The 14,824-nt window shown below is 37.4% G+C and overlaps 1 protein-coding gene across 1 annotated transcript in view; it reads right to left on the bottom strand.

Annotated features, from left to right (window-relative positions):
* Positions 1 to 14,824, bottom strand: part of DNAH11 (dynein axonemal heavy chain 11) — a 368,614-nt gene that overhangs the window by 294,948 nt on the left and 58,842 nt on the right. The window contains exons 15-21 of the mRNA XM_070787580.1: positions 13,197 to 13,529; positions 12,087 to 12,341; positions 11,833 to 12,002; positions 11,379 to 11,601; positions 6,761 to 6,877; positions 6,564 to 6,650; positions 161 to 319 (exon numbers count right to left, since the gene is read on the bottom strand). Of these exons, the coding sequence (XP_070643681.1) occupies positions 161 to 319; positions 6,564 to 6,650; positions 6,761 to 6,877; positions 11,379 to 11,601; positions 11,833 to 12,002; positions 12,087 to 12,341; positions 13,197 to 13,529 (1,344 nt within the window). The remainder of the gene's footprint in view (positions 1 to 160; positions 320 to 6,563; positions 6,651 to 6,760; positions 6,878 to 11,378; positions 11,602 to 11,832; positions 12,003 to 12,086; positions 12,342 to 13,196; positions 13,530 to 14,824) is intronic.

The following is a 14,824-nucleotide window of genomic DNA, read 5'->3' as shown; positions in this document are numbered from 1 at the left end:
TAACAAGTTATAGGAACTCCAATTCTGGGACAAAGTTTAACAATCACATATTTTAAGATATTATAAAATTACGCAGACACTAAAAATTGTATATTTATACAAAAAAAATACTAAAAGAAAAAAAAAAAAACACGCATGTTTTCAACAAGCAGTGTCTTACTCTAACATAAATAATGACATCCCAGAGCCCCTTGAGCAATTTTATCTCTTTGCGACACTGCTTCATTTGTTTGTACTCTGGAAGAGCCACTTCAAAAAGATGAGTAGATTCCTGCATTTGCAGCATCTCTTCTTCTAATGCCTCAAGCTCTTGATTTGCCTGAGGAGAAAGCAGAAACACAAACACACTTAATATCCAACAAGCTGCCAGAGAAGAGAAGCCACAGTGTTCTGGTTCTATTAACATTCACAACTTCGATTTTTAAAAGAAAGAGAAATCTGAAGTATAATTATTGGTAAGAAGGCTTTAGATGAGCAAACTCACAGCTACTCAAAAAGCTAGAGTAGACTATCAGTAAATACAATAATGATATCAATACCTTCCCCATACACTATTTCAGCAAAATGTGCTCTGGTATCAAATTGCTATGAATACGAATTTTCCTCTTTATTTTCCTCATACAGCTGGGGACTTTTCTGGGGAGCAAAAGAGGTGGTGCTAGAAGCTTCCACTGAAGAATAAATCACTTAAAAATAAAAAACAACCTTCAAATTTAAAGAATGTCCTAGAGATTATCAATACACAAAATATTCCCAGGTGGCATTAGTGGTAAGGAACCTGCCTGCCAATGCAGGAGATATAAGAGACACAGGTTCCATCCCTGGGTCGGGAAGATCCCCTGGAGGAGGGCATGACGACCCACTCCAGTATTCTTGCCTGGAGAACTCCACGGATAGAGGAGCCTGGTGGGCTGCATTCCATTGGGTCACAAAGAGTTGGACATGACTGATGAGACGGAGCACACCCATGAAAAATTTCCAATGTACAACAGTTTATGTTTTACACCGAATATAAGCTGACTCTTTTCTTTCTTAATAAGCCAATTCTTTTTTTTTTTGATAAGCCAATTCTCACTTTTAGTTTTTATTAACATACCAGTGTCTTAATATGGTCAAGTGCAAAGAGTACAAAAGAGCGTGCATGCAGGAAAAGCTGGAAACCCAAGGCCCTCACTCCCATTCTTCTGGAGGCTGTTTCTCTAGTTCTCAGTTCTCTGCACAGGTTGTGCTTATTGATTTATCAAGTTTGGACATTACAGATTTACTGGGTTTGCAAACAAAGGATTTAATGTTGCTTTTCTACTTTATATTTTCTCTCAACCTTCTCTCAATATCCAACAATTCTATTACTTTAGGTCTTTTGAGTTTCTTTTCTTAACTTTAAATACCCACAGTTAATCATTTATCAGCTTGCAACTCTCTTAATTTCTTGCAACGCAAATTAGAATATTAGCACTCTTGCATGATGTAAGTTGTTTCATTTTTACGTGTTATACCTTTATAAACATGTTATAAACATTAACTGCAATTCTCTTAGTGTTACAAATGTTAGGGAAAAGTCCATACACATAAAAAGGGGTCTGGCTATGGGCGTACACACCATCCAGCTTAGGAAATACTTATTACTAATAACTTTTAATGACCTTAATTTTATCCTTCTCTTTCCCACTATAAACAAAATCACTAAATTTTTATTTAACATCACTGATTTTATAATATTTTCACTACATGTGTTTGTACTGCAAATGCTAAACTCTTAGAATTTATGGCTGGAAATTTATATGAACACTATATATTAAGAATTTTGATATATTTTATTTTTGAGGTACTTCTACATATTCATGAAAAGTATGTATTAAGTTCATTTCAACCACTTTATAGCACTACCCAGTGTGAATACACTACAATTAATTTATTCTACTGCTGATAGTCCTTTCTGTATTTCACCATTAACACTAATGCTACTAGGATTTTTATGTGCTCTGGTAAAAATGTCTTTATAAATAGAGTTTTGCTATCCTTTAATGGGTCAAAAGGATAGAGTGTCTATCATAAGTGAATGTTGAATGATACCTAAAGATCTTTTGGCATTTCTTAAGATGATTATATGACTTTTCTTTTAATCTATTAATATGATGAATTATATTAATTTTCTAATGTTAAATTAAACATTTTCCTGGAATGAACCCAACCAATTTATATGGATTATTTGATTAGGTTTGGTTTAGTTTGTTTGTATCTATGTGTACAGAAAAAAGAACAGCTTATAATTTTTCCTTTCTCATATTGTCCTTTCACAAAAATAAGACATGCTTCATAGAGCAATTTTTGAGTGTTCATTCTTCTTCTGGGCTCTGGAAGCATATGAATGAGGTTTATTTCCAGAAAGCTCCTTGAATTAACCTATAATCCCATCGGAGCCTGTTATTCTGTTTTAAACTAATGGTTTATATTTTTATTTTCCTATTGGTTAATTTTTCATAGTTATAGGACTATTCAGGTATGTTATTTCTTGAGACAGTTTTAGTAAGTTATGTTTTTCCAAAAATGTATCCACTTTGCTTAAATTTTATTGATTATATTTGATGATCTTTTGAATTTTTGCTCTTTCTGTACTGCCATTCCCTATTTATTCCTAGAATTGTGGATTTTTCTTTTTTCCCTTTGTTAATTCCACCTGGGATTTGTCAATATAATTAGTCTTTTCTGAGAATCAATTTTGGCTTTGTTTGTCCTCTCTTTTCTTGAAATATACATACTGGAAGTCATTTCAGCAATGATTTGTTGATGGTTGATGCATTCTGCTTTTGTTTACCTTAAATATACTCATTACTGAAATATAATTTTACACTGGAGAATTGGGAAAAAACCATCTATCGCCCAGCTTCCATTGTTGCTGGTGACAAATATGCTCTTACCTCAGGTATCACTTCTAACAGATAATCTGTCTTTTCTATCTGCATGCTTTAAAGGTTTTCTCTTTGCCATGGGTATTTTGTAGTTCATTGTGATGTGTCCAGATGTTGACTTTGTATTTAACCTTTATCAGTGAATATCATCAATCAGTTGATTCATGCTTTGACCAGTTCTTAAAAAAAAAAAAATCCCAGCTACTCTATCTCCACTGCTTGTCTAATAGTCTGCTTATTCTCTCTTCCAGGAAGTCTGAGTAGAAAAGTTAGACATCATTCTAACTTCTTACTCTGTATCTCTTCTCTCTTCTGTATTTTTTATCTCCTTTCACCTATGTGCTGTCTTCTAAGTGATTCCTTCCAATGTCATTTGCATTTCACTAATCCTCTTTTCAATTTAACTAGTTCTTTAACCACTACTGAGCTGTGTCTTTTAAAATAATTTTATTTTTCATTCCCGTAAGTCCCTGGTCCTTTTTCAAACTCAGCTGATCATTTTTGACAGTCTCAAAACTGAGAACTTGCTTATTTTTTTCAATATTACCTTTTATTTCCATAATAAATGTTGAGTTGTTTTTTATGTGTATGTGGCATCTTTGTTCCCCGACAGGGATCAAAACCAGGCCCCCTGCAGTGGAAGCCCAGTCTTAACCACTGGACCACCAGAGTAGTCCCAATAAACGTTTTCTAATATCTGACATTTTATATGTGTCTGTATCTGTCGTTTGCTCTTTCTGCTGGCCCTTATGCATGATGGTGTGTTTATTTTACCGTAAACTCAAATTTAACTAAATTTAATCTGTTGGGCCCCTGAAGAGATTAGAATAAGATCACTTTATTCTCTTCTATGCAGAGGAGATCTGGATTTGCTTCTATTGTGTGCTAAGAACTATTTGTAACCATCTCAGTTTCCTGACCTGGAAATTCCTTAACTATCAGAGTAGAACAAAACTGAACCACAATTCTTGGGAGAACAGGCCCATGTTTACCAATTCCCAGAGGATCCTTTTCTCTGTTTTTTCACCCTATTCTGAGCAAAGACTGTCATCTCAAAGGCTCCCTGCAGGCTGCAGATTTTCCCAGACCACCCTCTCATTAAGGGTGAAAGTGAAAGTTGCTCAGCTGTGTCCGACTCTTGGCAACCCCATGGACTATACAGTCCATGGAGTTCTCCAGGCCAGAATATACTGGAGTGGGTAGCCTTTCCCTTCTCTCGGGGATTTTCCCAACCCAGGAATCAAACCCAGGTCTCCCACATTGCAGGTGGATTCTTTACCAGCTGAACCACCAGGGAAGCCCTCTTAAAAGGATCTCCTCCTTTGCCTTGAAAGGGCTAATTACAAAGTTCTAGACTTCTGGTACTTTGATCTGCCCCTACAGCAGCACAGGCTTTTATGTTTCCCTCTGCTTTCCATCCTGGTTTCAGCTACTCTATTTTCCTGCCCTTTAAAGATTTCTCTTGTTTTCTTGGGAACTCAGCAATAGATTTAGAATTATTTATTTGTGGACATGTTTCAGCATCTGTTCTATAAAAGAGGGATTTTCGAAATGGCTAGTCAACCACACTCCCCAGAGTCAACAGCCGTTTTATTTATTTTTAATTATTTCCCTATTAGTTATACTAATTATTCCTAGAAATATAAACCTAACTATTTTAATTCAATTGTTCACTGTATCTTTGGCTATGAAGAAAGAATAGCACATAATATAAATTTCCCAGTAATTGGTTATAAAAGGAGAGATGTACCACACTACTCCCCTTGTTCCTGGTGGGTCAATGGTTTCCATCTTTTGGAGTGAAGTGCCTTGAGTACTGGGACCTACCATGTCAGTCCAGAACAAGCATATACCTGACTTGGGTTAAAGCTAGTTACATAAACATTAGGCACGCTTGTTGAACAAACACATAAAAAAATGACTTCAAGATAAAAGTAACTGAGTCCTACTATATTCAAAACTTTGTATAAATCCTCAACATATTCTATAGGTGCAAAGTTAGATAACTGACTTTTAAATACGTAACTATATGGTGTTATAGTATAGCAGGAAAATGGTAAGACTCAATAAATGATAACTGCAGGAAATGTTTACACACAGCGCACAGTCAAGGAAAAACATCTCCCCGTCCAATCTGCTGAGACCACCCGCAATGTAGGTATAATCTTAAAAAAAAACTAACAGTATTAGAATATTCTAACCTACTCCCTTTTCAGTGAATGTATTAACCACTTTCCCTCAGCCAAGTGAAAGAAAAGAACTCATGCTATATAGAATGGTGTTTAATGAATGGTTGAAAGCAGTTAAAACTAAATTCAAACCAAAATTTGGAAAGAGAAGTAAAAAACCATGTCAGCTTCAAGCCTTACAAGAGTCTAAGGAGTATTATTTTGGCCATCTGATGCAAAGACCTGACTCACTGGAAAAGACCCTGATGCTGGGAAATATAGAAGGCAGGAGGAGAAGGGGACAACAGGGAACTAAATGGATGACATCACTGACTCAATGGACCTAAGTCTAAGCAAACTCCAGGAGATAGTGAAGGACAGGGAAGCCTGGCGTGCTGCAGTCCATGGGGTCACAGAAAATTTGACATGACTGAGCGACTCAACAACAACAAAAGGACTAAGGACTATCTCCGGCATGAAGTCAAGTCAGGATGGCAGCCTACATGAACCCAGAAAAACTCCCGGTCCTTGAATCTAAGCTTCAAAGTCATCAGTTAGGCTGCTAGGTTAAGAATTCTTAGAGAAACAAAGATATAATTTTTCTAATAAAATTTTAAAATGTTTTTTTAAGCCTCATGAATTATGTACCATTTTGGATTATCTGCCAGTTACATACGTTCTTATAGTCAACTATGATAAAGTAGCTCATTATGAACTAGGATTGAATGACTCAATAATATTTGTATCCAGAATTAAGAATAAGTTATGGGCATTCACTTGAAAGGCCCTAAAACACTAGCCACCTCCAGAAAACCACATAACATATATTTGGGGAGTGAGCATGGAGACATATATAGTGTGCAGTTGGGAGTGAGATTGAGGACATGTAATCAAGCCTAAAGAAGAAAAGTGTAGAATGAGGCAAAGACATAAATCAGAGGCGGGTGGAAGAGTAAGTAAGAGTAAGGACTTTTCTTACTAAGATTAAGAATTATGAACCAAGTATCACATAGGAAATAGCACACTGGTCAATATTTCTCATCTTTTAAAAAAATAAACAGCTAAATTTTAACACTGATTCTGTCATTAACTGTGTTATCTCCAACAAGTTACTCAGTTATACATGATTATATCTTTATCTGAAAAAAAGAATAGAAGCTATATCATAGGGATATTGCAAGAACTGAAATAAATAACGTATGTAACATGCTTAACAAAGTTCTTGACATATAAAGTGTTTAAAAAATAATAGTAGTTGTTAGTTTCATTAGTATGAGTACTTTGATGATAACAGCATTCTGGGGAGACATGATTTAAATCACAATATAATTTACTTGGGGAAAATGATTTATAACTGGGTTTTATAGAGCTAATTCTCAACCCATAACTAATTGCAAAACTAAGGTAAAATACAGCAATATCTCAGTGCCCAATTTCTTTTTTAAAACAGCTATTATAACACACAAGATCACTGCAATCACATTACCTTATCGAGTACTGTATATGGATTTTCTGCATTAAAACGAAGGGGCGCATAGAATCTGAATCTCTCTCTGAACTCTGCCTGCTTCTCCTGATGAAGGCAGAAAAAAACAAAGTGAATCTCAAACAAACAGCTTCAACCAGTCTTATAAAACCTTTCTTAAACAAACAACAACAAAACATCTTTGTTAGCTAGCTTACATCAAACAAAACACATGCTTTCCTTATGAGGGAGACTTCTGCGTTTTGGAGAGGTGAGACCTCGTGTCTGACAGCTGCTGCAATCTTTTTGGTAGTTTCCCATCTTTCAGGTAATTCCTGCAAAAACAAAGGTGCAAATGGGAATCACTGCAGCACCTAAAACAGACCAGCTCCACAGGATTAGACTATCCTAATCGTTCTCCGCTCACCCATGGCATCCTTTCATTCTTGCATGAGAGATGGAGTTTACACCCCAAAGATTAAAATGACTAAAAGGCTCAGAACCAGGCTGAATCCCAGGCTGACACACTGCACCTCTGGAGTCACATCTTCCAAGCACAAACCAGGCTGTCCTCTGAAACTGACCTTGGCATAAATCAAAATGTTTTCAAAATAAGACACAAATTACCAAATTATTTTGCTACTGAGGGAACAAGATTAAGTGCTCTGGAAATGACTTGGTTGATCTAACACCTAGAAATGGAGCCACATTTAGCCAGTGAAAAAAAGATGTTTTGGATCTGGTGGGGCAGAGATGAAAATACGAATCAGTCTTGTCCTTCATTTTCCTCTGACTCCCAAAGCTGTGTTTTTACTCGCTCTGGATGGAGAGTTTGAACATTTGGGTTAATTGTAAATGACAAGGATTTTCAAAGTAAGATGAGGCAAAGGGAAGGGAAGGTTAATTCCTAGTTGATGGAGGATAAAGCAGTCATAAATTGTTCAGGTAGCAACTCAACTCTGCTGTCCTGACTACAATGCAAACAGCAACAGCAACTTACTTTCTTTGAAGAGCCCTCCTGTGTAACTGCTGTTGAAAAGCATTCCTTGTGTCCAGACTAAGAAAGCATTGTTTGTCTGGGTCATCTCCCAGGACACTGAAATTATTTTGTCACACAAAACCACCCACGGTGATGGGACTCTACTTGCGTATCTGAAGTACAAAAATCAAAGGTTTTAAAGACTATTCTGTAACCTTTGATACATATTTGATAAATGATTCAGTAACTGTCAATTATGAAAAGTGCACTGTGCTAAGTATAAACTGTATCTGAGTGGTGGAGGAGGGCTACAAAGATAAAACATATGCTTTAGACAGATATTGTTATATCATCTGTCAGTGTGAAGGAGAGGCACACAAAACAACTTTTTTCATGACAGAAGGTGTTAACTTCCATCAGGAGGTGTTATGAAATTAAAATGCAACAAGTCGTCATGACAGAAATACTCAACCAGACCAGGAGCTAAGAGACGTGGGCTCTAAAGCTACCTGTTTTTCGTCTTGCTTTTCCATCCTTCTCAACAAAACTCTGCATCCTCATCTGTACATGGTCTCACTCTGCAATTCCAACTGACCCCACAGAACCTAAAAGTTTCATGGAGTCCCTTCAGGGCCATGGGAGATAAGACTTGAAGAAGTCTCAGCGGTGAGCTCAGGTTTCTTAACCTTCTTCAGCTACACTAGACCTGCTGCTATCTGCTTTGTACTTGCGGATACCAAAGAAGCTTCCGCTTGATAAAAAGTAAACTGTCATTGAAAACCAATAGATTAGATGACCTCCAAAGTCTAGCTGATACTGGTTCACTCAAGGAGGAGACACTGCATCACAGGCTCACAGCAATGAGTGGATTTCAACAGGGAGAGATGAGGGGGAGATCCCTCAATATCTTGTAAGATTTCCAGTGCAGAATGGAGTGAGAATGTGGGCTCTATGGAAACTGGACAGGATTCTGAGGCTGCTGCTGCTGCTGCTGCTAAGTAGCTTCAGTCGTGTCCGACTCTATGTGACCCCATAGACGGCAACCCACCAGGCTCCCCTGTCCGTGGGATTCTCCAGACAACAACACTGGAGTGGGTTGCTATTTCCTTCTCCAATGCATGAAAGTGGAAAGTGAAAGTGAAGTTGCTCGGTCGTGTCCGACTCTTTGCAACCCCATGGACTGCAGCCCACCAGGCTCCTCCATCCATGGGATTTTCCAGGCAAGAGTTCTGGAGTGGGGTGCCATTGCCTTCTCCAATTCTGAGGCTAGGGGCAGTCAATGAAGGTTTCTTAACAGGGAAGGGACTTAAAAAAAATCTATAGATTACAGGTGTAATCCAGCTTCAGAGCATACTGTAGATAGAGTATGAAAACACAGCCATGCCCAGGGGTTTTAAGCATCAAACTAAGCACAGGCAAGTTTGGGGAAATGTTATGACCACTAATGATTATGAAGGAGAAAAAGTAACTCTCACAAATGGCTTCAATTAAAACAAATCTGGTACATTGTTATCCCCCACAAGCAACTTGAACTGCCTATAAATCTTATATTTTCCCCTATCAGCATGAATTACCAGCATCGAGACGCACACAGAGCTAAAAGTGTGGTTCACTTTTGAAATCTTGAAAAGCTTAGTATTTTCAACATTGCCAAAACTGTAAGTAGTGAGTCAAACTTATTTTTATAGGAAAAAAAGCAGAATACCACATTTGCTTTTATTCATCTTGGAAACGTAAGAGTCCATTAGAAAGCGTGTAAGCTAAAAAATGCATAAAAGAATTTTAAATCTTTCACCAGACCACAGCACTAAAATTAAATATATGAACCCCCATTTCATAAAAAAACTAACAGTCAGAACTAAGTGACTTGATCAAACATGTCTCCATCACCACTTATACTTTCCTCATTAACTTATTGTTGAACAATGTATTTAAGGTGTCATATGTGTCAGGAAAATTTGTCAAAGACTTAAAAATGACAACAGAAATGACTGGGACCTAGCTTTAGCAAAGTGTGAGCCAAACTTTTATAATACAAATTCTGGAGGCCATGACCCAAATCGCCTATCAGTTCCTTAAAATGCTGGTTTCTCTATATGACATATTTTAAGGTTCAAGATCTGACTCAAAGAATATCCCAATCTTCCTAAAAACAAACACGCACAGTGTGTTCTGCCATAATTATTTAATCTCTCACTCTTGTTATATATTATCTATCCACATTGCCTTTCACTCCAAATCAAACTAGATTTTCTTTTAGAGACAGATTTTACTTAAAATTTAATAATTCATATACAGTAATTCTTTGTAGCCAACAGATCACTTGTAAATACATTGTTGCAGTGAGTCTTCACAAAACAAAGTGTGGACTATAAAAGGGAGCAGCAGAAGTGAAAAACATTTTGGCAGTTCCTCAAAAAGTTAAACTTAGAAACCACATGACCCAGTAATTCTACTCTTAATTTTTTTTCAAAAAAGGAATGAAAACAGGTACTCAAATACTTTTGCACTAATGTCCACAGCAACATTATTCACAACAGCCAAAAGATGAAACACACACACACACACCTGAACATCATTCAGCCATAAACAGGAATGACGCAGTGATATATGCTACAATGTTCATGAATCTCAAAAACATCTGCCAAGTGAGAAAAGCCAGACACAGAAGGTCACATATTGTATAAAACCACTTATATGAAGTTCCTACAATAAATAAATCCATAAAGACAGGAAAAGATTGACAGTAGCCTCGGACTGAGGGCAGGTAGTGGGGAATGACCACTAATGGACATGGAGTTTCTTTGAAGGCGATGAAAATGTTCTGAAACTATAATAGATAGAGCCAGTGGTTACACAACCTTGTGAATGTACTAATGCCACACATTTTGAAGCGGTCACTTTTACGTTATATGAACTGTGAATTTCACCTCAGTTTTTTTAAAAAACATGGGGAATCGGAGACAGTATAGACAAATGTTACAAGTGAGGGATCTTGAGGGATATTGTACTGAAGAGGAAGCATGCTCTGAGACAAACATATGAGATGGATTTCCAAAAAAGAAATCCTAGTTTGAGCTCCATGCTCTAATCACTGAACTAGACAGAATTCAATAAAAAGTTTTTGTTTTTTTTTCTTAATGCAGAAACTGATCACATGACTGAAACCCAGTCAAACATAAAGCCGTCCTGGAAGCTGGTAGATGATGCAAATACATAAACTATCTATAGAACTTCAACATGAACATGGGAATAGCATCTCAATGGTGAGATTTTTATTCATGAATTCAGTTGTAAGCACAAAGACTTTGTACACCATTTGGCACACAGCAGCCAAGTCAATCCAGAACATAGAAAGAGCAGGGTGACACAGAAACCCTGCTTAGGAAACAGTGATTTCTCCATCCAAATTGGGCTTTATTTATTCTTTATTAACATGTCCACGATTTGTTTCCAAAGACTAGGACAGTTCTCAACTGATAGGCAATTTTAGATGAAAAAGAGAGCTGGAGTTCATTTCACATGGGAAAGTGAAGATATAAGAAGAACCCCAAAAAAGTCCTTGAGAGACTCTCTTATTACCTGAACGTGAAGATGGTGAAGCACAGCCATGCAGAGCAAGGATTTGGGCATGAAATACCCCTAGATTTGTATGTCCTGGCTTCATTACTTGAGTGGCCCTTAGAAAATTATTAAGTCCCTTTCAGCTTCAGATTCCTAAGCTGTAAAATGGAAACATTAATATCTACAGAATATGTTGCTACGAGGAGTCCTAAGAGAGTACACGTGAAGAATGAATGTGGGTACAGGAGGTGCTCAGTTTATGGTAATTGTGACTATTTTACCACTACACTCACCTTTAGCTGAATATAGACGTGCTCAGGCATCTTCTGGCCATACATTTCCAAGAGTGTGATGGTTTCTTTCAGTGGTTCAAAGAGTTCATCAGTAGCTCTCTGTCGGCTTCTTACAGCCAGAAGATGCTCCATAATGTCAACTAAACCATCATGATCGCCTTCACTTAATTCTCTCTGAAGTCCAGCATCTGTCTCCTTTATAAATTCTTGTAGCTCATTCAGGCTATAAAGACATGTATGTACATACACATATACAAACACAAATTAAACTCATTAAAACTTAGAAGAATAAGGCTTTTGACTGATTCTTATTTTCAGTATTTACCTAAGTAAATGCTTGTTAACTGTATTATAAAACTGGCAATTTTAATGCTCTTAAAATTAATACATCAGTTTTAAGAAGCAGTCAGGTATAAGAAGTTATAATTCCAAATGCCAAAACACAAAGGGCTACCTGTCAATGACAAATCTCAAAAGATGCTCCTGAAACATCCAGCTCCATTTCCTGATGATGTTCAGCAAGCTCACTTTAAAAGGCTTCATGTCCACCTTGAACCAACTATCAAACACCCTGAAGTCATCAAACTTGCTCATCTGAACATACAGGGCCTCATAAATGTCAATCTATAATTAGAAAAAAAATTAGTCACTGTGCAACAACTCAGTCAAAACCCAGAAACTAGATTGACTGCTTAGGGTTTTCCTTGCCTGTTCTTTGAACTGCTCAAGTGTTGGTGATTGTTCAGGGACCTCTTCATTCACATGAGGCTCCATCTCCTCAGCCGACACAGTAGGGCCATATAGAAGGAAGTGCTTCATGAACTCGGCTCGGTCTTCTACCCAGAGGTAAGCATACGTGTCCAGGGTGTTTCTGAAGTCCAAGACTTTGCTGATAACGTCTGCTACTCTCCTCATGATCTCCTGCCTACCTTCTGCCAGGCCCAGCATGTTGTCCACATCACTCTAAACAACAGGAGAGCCAAGCATTTACAAAACTCAACCGTGTTCTTTCAATTATGTGCAGCCTAACGTTCTCCAAGGCCAGTCTTCAAAAGGAGAATAGTTAGTAAGATAAAAAACTGTGTTGCCTTTCCCAACTTCTTTCTTTATGCTCATTATCCCAATTAATTTTGAATCATTAATATAAAAGCTAATTTTATAATAATAATTGTCATTAATATACATATATTTGTATGGGCATTACATATTCAAATATCTGGGTAGTTGCGTAAGCACATTTGTTTTGAATTCAGGGAAGTTGCAATCTCTATATTCTTTTCTGCCTTTTCATCTGAAATATTGTTTCTTAATATTTTCTCTTTTGCATTTATATATCAAGAATGAAGTGCTTTCTTTCATGTGGCTTTATCCCGTTTTAAAAGGCTGTTCTAAAATTCCTGATTTTCCTGGCTGCCTCAGGATCAGCTCACAGGATGTTGCTTTTAGGTTAGTTACAAATAAAATTAACCATACTTGGTATAAATACAGCAAAGAAGTGTGAACATCAGAATACAGAAAACACTAGAACTCAAAACTGAAGTATATTCAGAATAAAAGCTTTGGAATTAGCTTTGCATTTGTTTGTAACTCTAAACATATGTGCAAAATTGGATAAAATATATGTAAATATGTTGAACTTTTAAAAATATGTAAACTTTTTAAAGAATTTGTTTCCTTTTAAGTTTCCTTGATCTCTCTGTATTCTATTTTCTGCATTCAGTATTCAGTATCACTATTAATAAATGCATGTATAAGCTCTTAATCTATTATGTACATATAATTAACAATAAGCATAATACCTATTTACAAAGAGCATACCTGGTAGTTTTCTGTTTCCAGATGTGCTGCTACTCGCTTCATCTGGGCAGACATTCTGAAACTACTGCACAGCATTTCTTCCACCAGATCATAGAAGCCATCTCCAGCCTCTCTTTCTAAAGAAGGCTTAAACAGAATCTCTGGGGGCATTAAGATCATCTGTGCTTGAAAAAATGGTGCAGGTTTCAATTGTTTCTCTGTGTTCTTCAGGAAGAAGTCTAAGTCATGCATTATTGCTTGAAAAAAGCCTTCCACCACGATGTCATCAATGAATTCTACATAAATCTTCCAGGCATCCAGAGCAGGATTGGCTCTGAATAGCTTCCTATTTTCCTACCAACAGACAAGTATTAATAGATCAGTATAGACAACAGTGAGTATAAAAATGAAAGCTGTTCATTTAAATAGTACATTAAAGGGGCTGCATTTGGGGGTACAACATAGAAACATTCAAATGCTTAGTTGTAGAATCTTAAGCCAGATGGCAATGACCTAAGCAGGATTTTGTAACACTTAGTTTATCTATAAAATACATTCAAAAGTCATTCTTTAAAGGAGAAATCATTACGAAGACTGCTACCTACAAATACACACAAAAACTACACTATTTCCCAAAACATCCTAGATGGATGGAGTCTGAGACTTGACCTTCCAGGCCCTCTCCTGTAAATGAGGTTCCCCCATCCAGCCAGTCGGCCGGAGAACACTGTGCTGGGGTAACCAGAGATCACTAAGTCAGCATAGGGTGATGTGCTCTAGGCCATTTTTGGGGACTTGCACTGTACTTATGTTAAAGTCCATTAACCTGGTTTAACTGATTGTCTTCAAACACAAAATTATTTTGGGCCACCCACGTATGAGCAGCTGGAGGAATAATACTAACTCAACTTGGGAAACACCGACCTAGGGAAGTCCAACCTCCTTTTGTGCTTCAATAACATCAAATTCAACTTCTACATCTCCCCATGGGTGGGTCAAGGGGCACAACAGCCCAGACCTGGACACGGTTAAGGAGACTAGAGGTTGGGCACAGTGTAGCAGGTCGAGGGACAGAGATTTGAAAAGGTCAGGTGAGCAACAAGGCTGGTTCCAGGGGTACCTTCTGAGTGGCAAAGGCTGAAGTCTATACAGGCCAGAGAATAGATGCAGAAGACAGAAGCTACTGTGACACAGAGAAAGTGTGTTAGCCACTCAATCGTGTCCGATTCTTTGTGACCCTCTGGACGACAGCCTGTCCGTGGAATTTTCCTGGCAAGAATACTGCAGTGGGTTGCCATCCTTGGATCTTCCTGACCCAAGGATCAAACCCAGGTCTCCAGCATTGCAGGCAGATTTCTTTACCATCTGAGCTACCAAGGGGGACACAGAGAAAAGATGATAGCAAAACAGCTGATTATAAGGTAGATTATGCTTTCTTTGATTATTCACCACTGTGGAGATATGATCCAGGATTCAAAGGTGTGTGCTACAGGCAAGAATCAGAATTACAGAGGTGACTCTCAATCCTGATAAAGCAGGGCAGGAATTAGCAAGTTTTTGAGGGTTGTTCTTTTTTTTTTTTTTTTTTTTTTGCGTTCTAACAAATTTAAGAACTGCTGTTTTCAGGGATGCTGTCTTTTCCACCACCC

This window comes from Bos indicus, chromosome 4, assembly GCF_029378745.1.
Source record: "Bos indicus isolate NIAB-ARS_2022 breed Sahiwal x Tharparkar chromosome 4, NIAB-ARS_B.indTharparkar_mat_pri_1.0, whole genome shotgun sequence".
NCBI lineage: Eukaryota > Metazoa > Chordata > Mammalia > Artiodactyla > Bovidae > Bos > Bos indicus.
The sequence above is the reverse complement of the archived record's forward strand: the minus strand, read 5'-3'. Positions and strand labels throughout refer to the sequence as shown.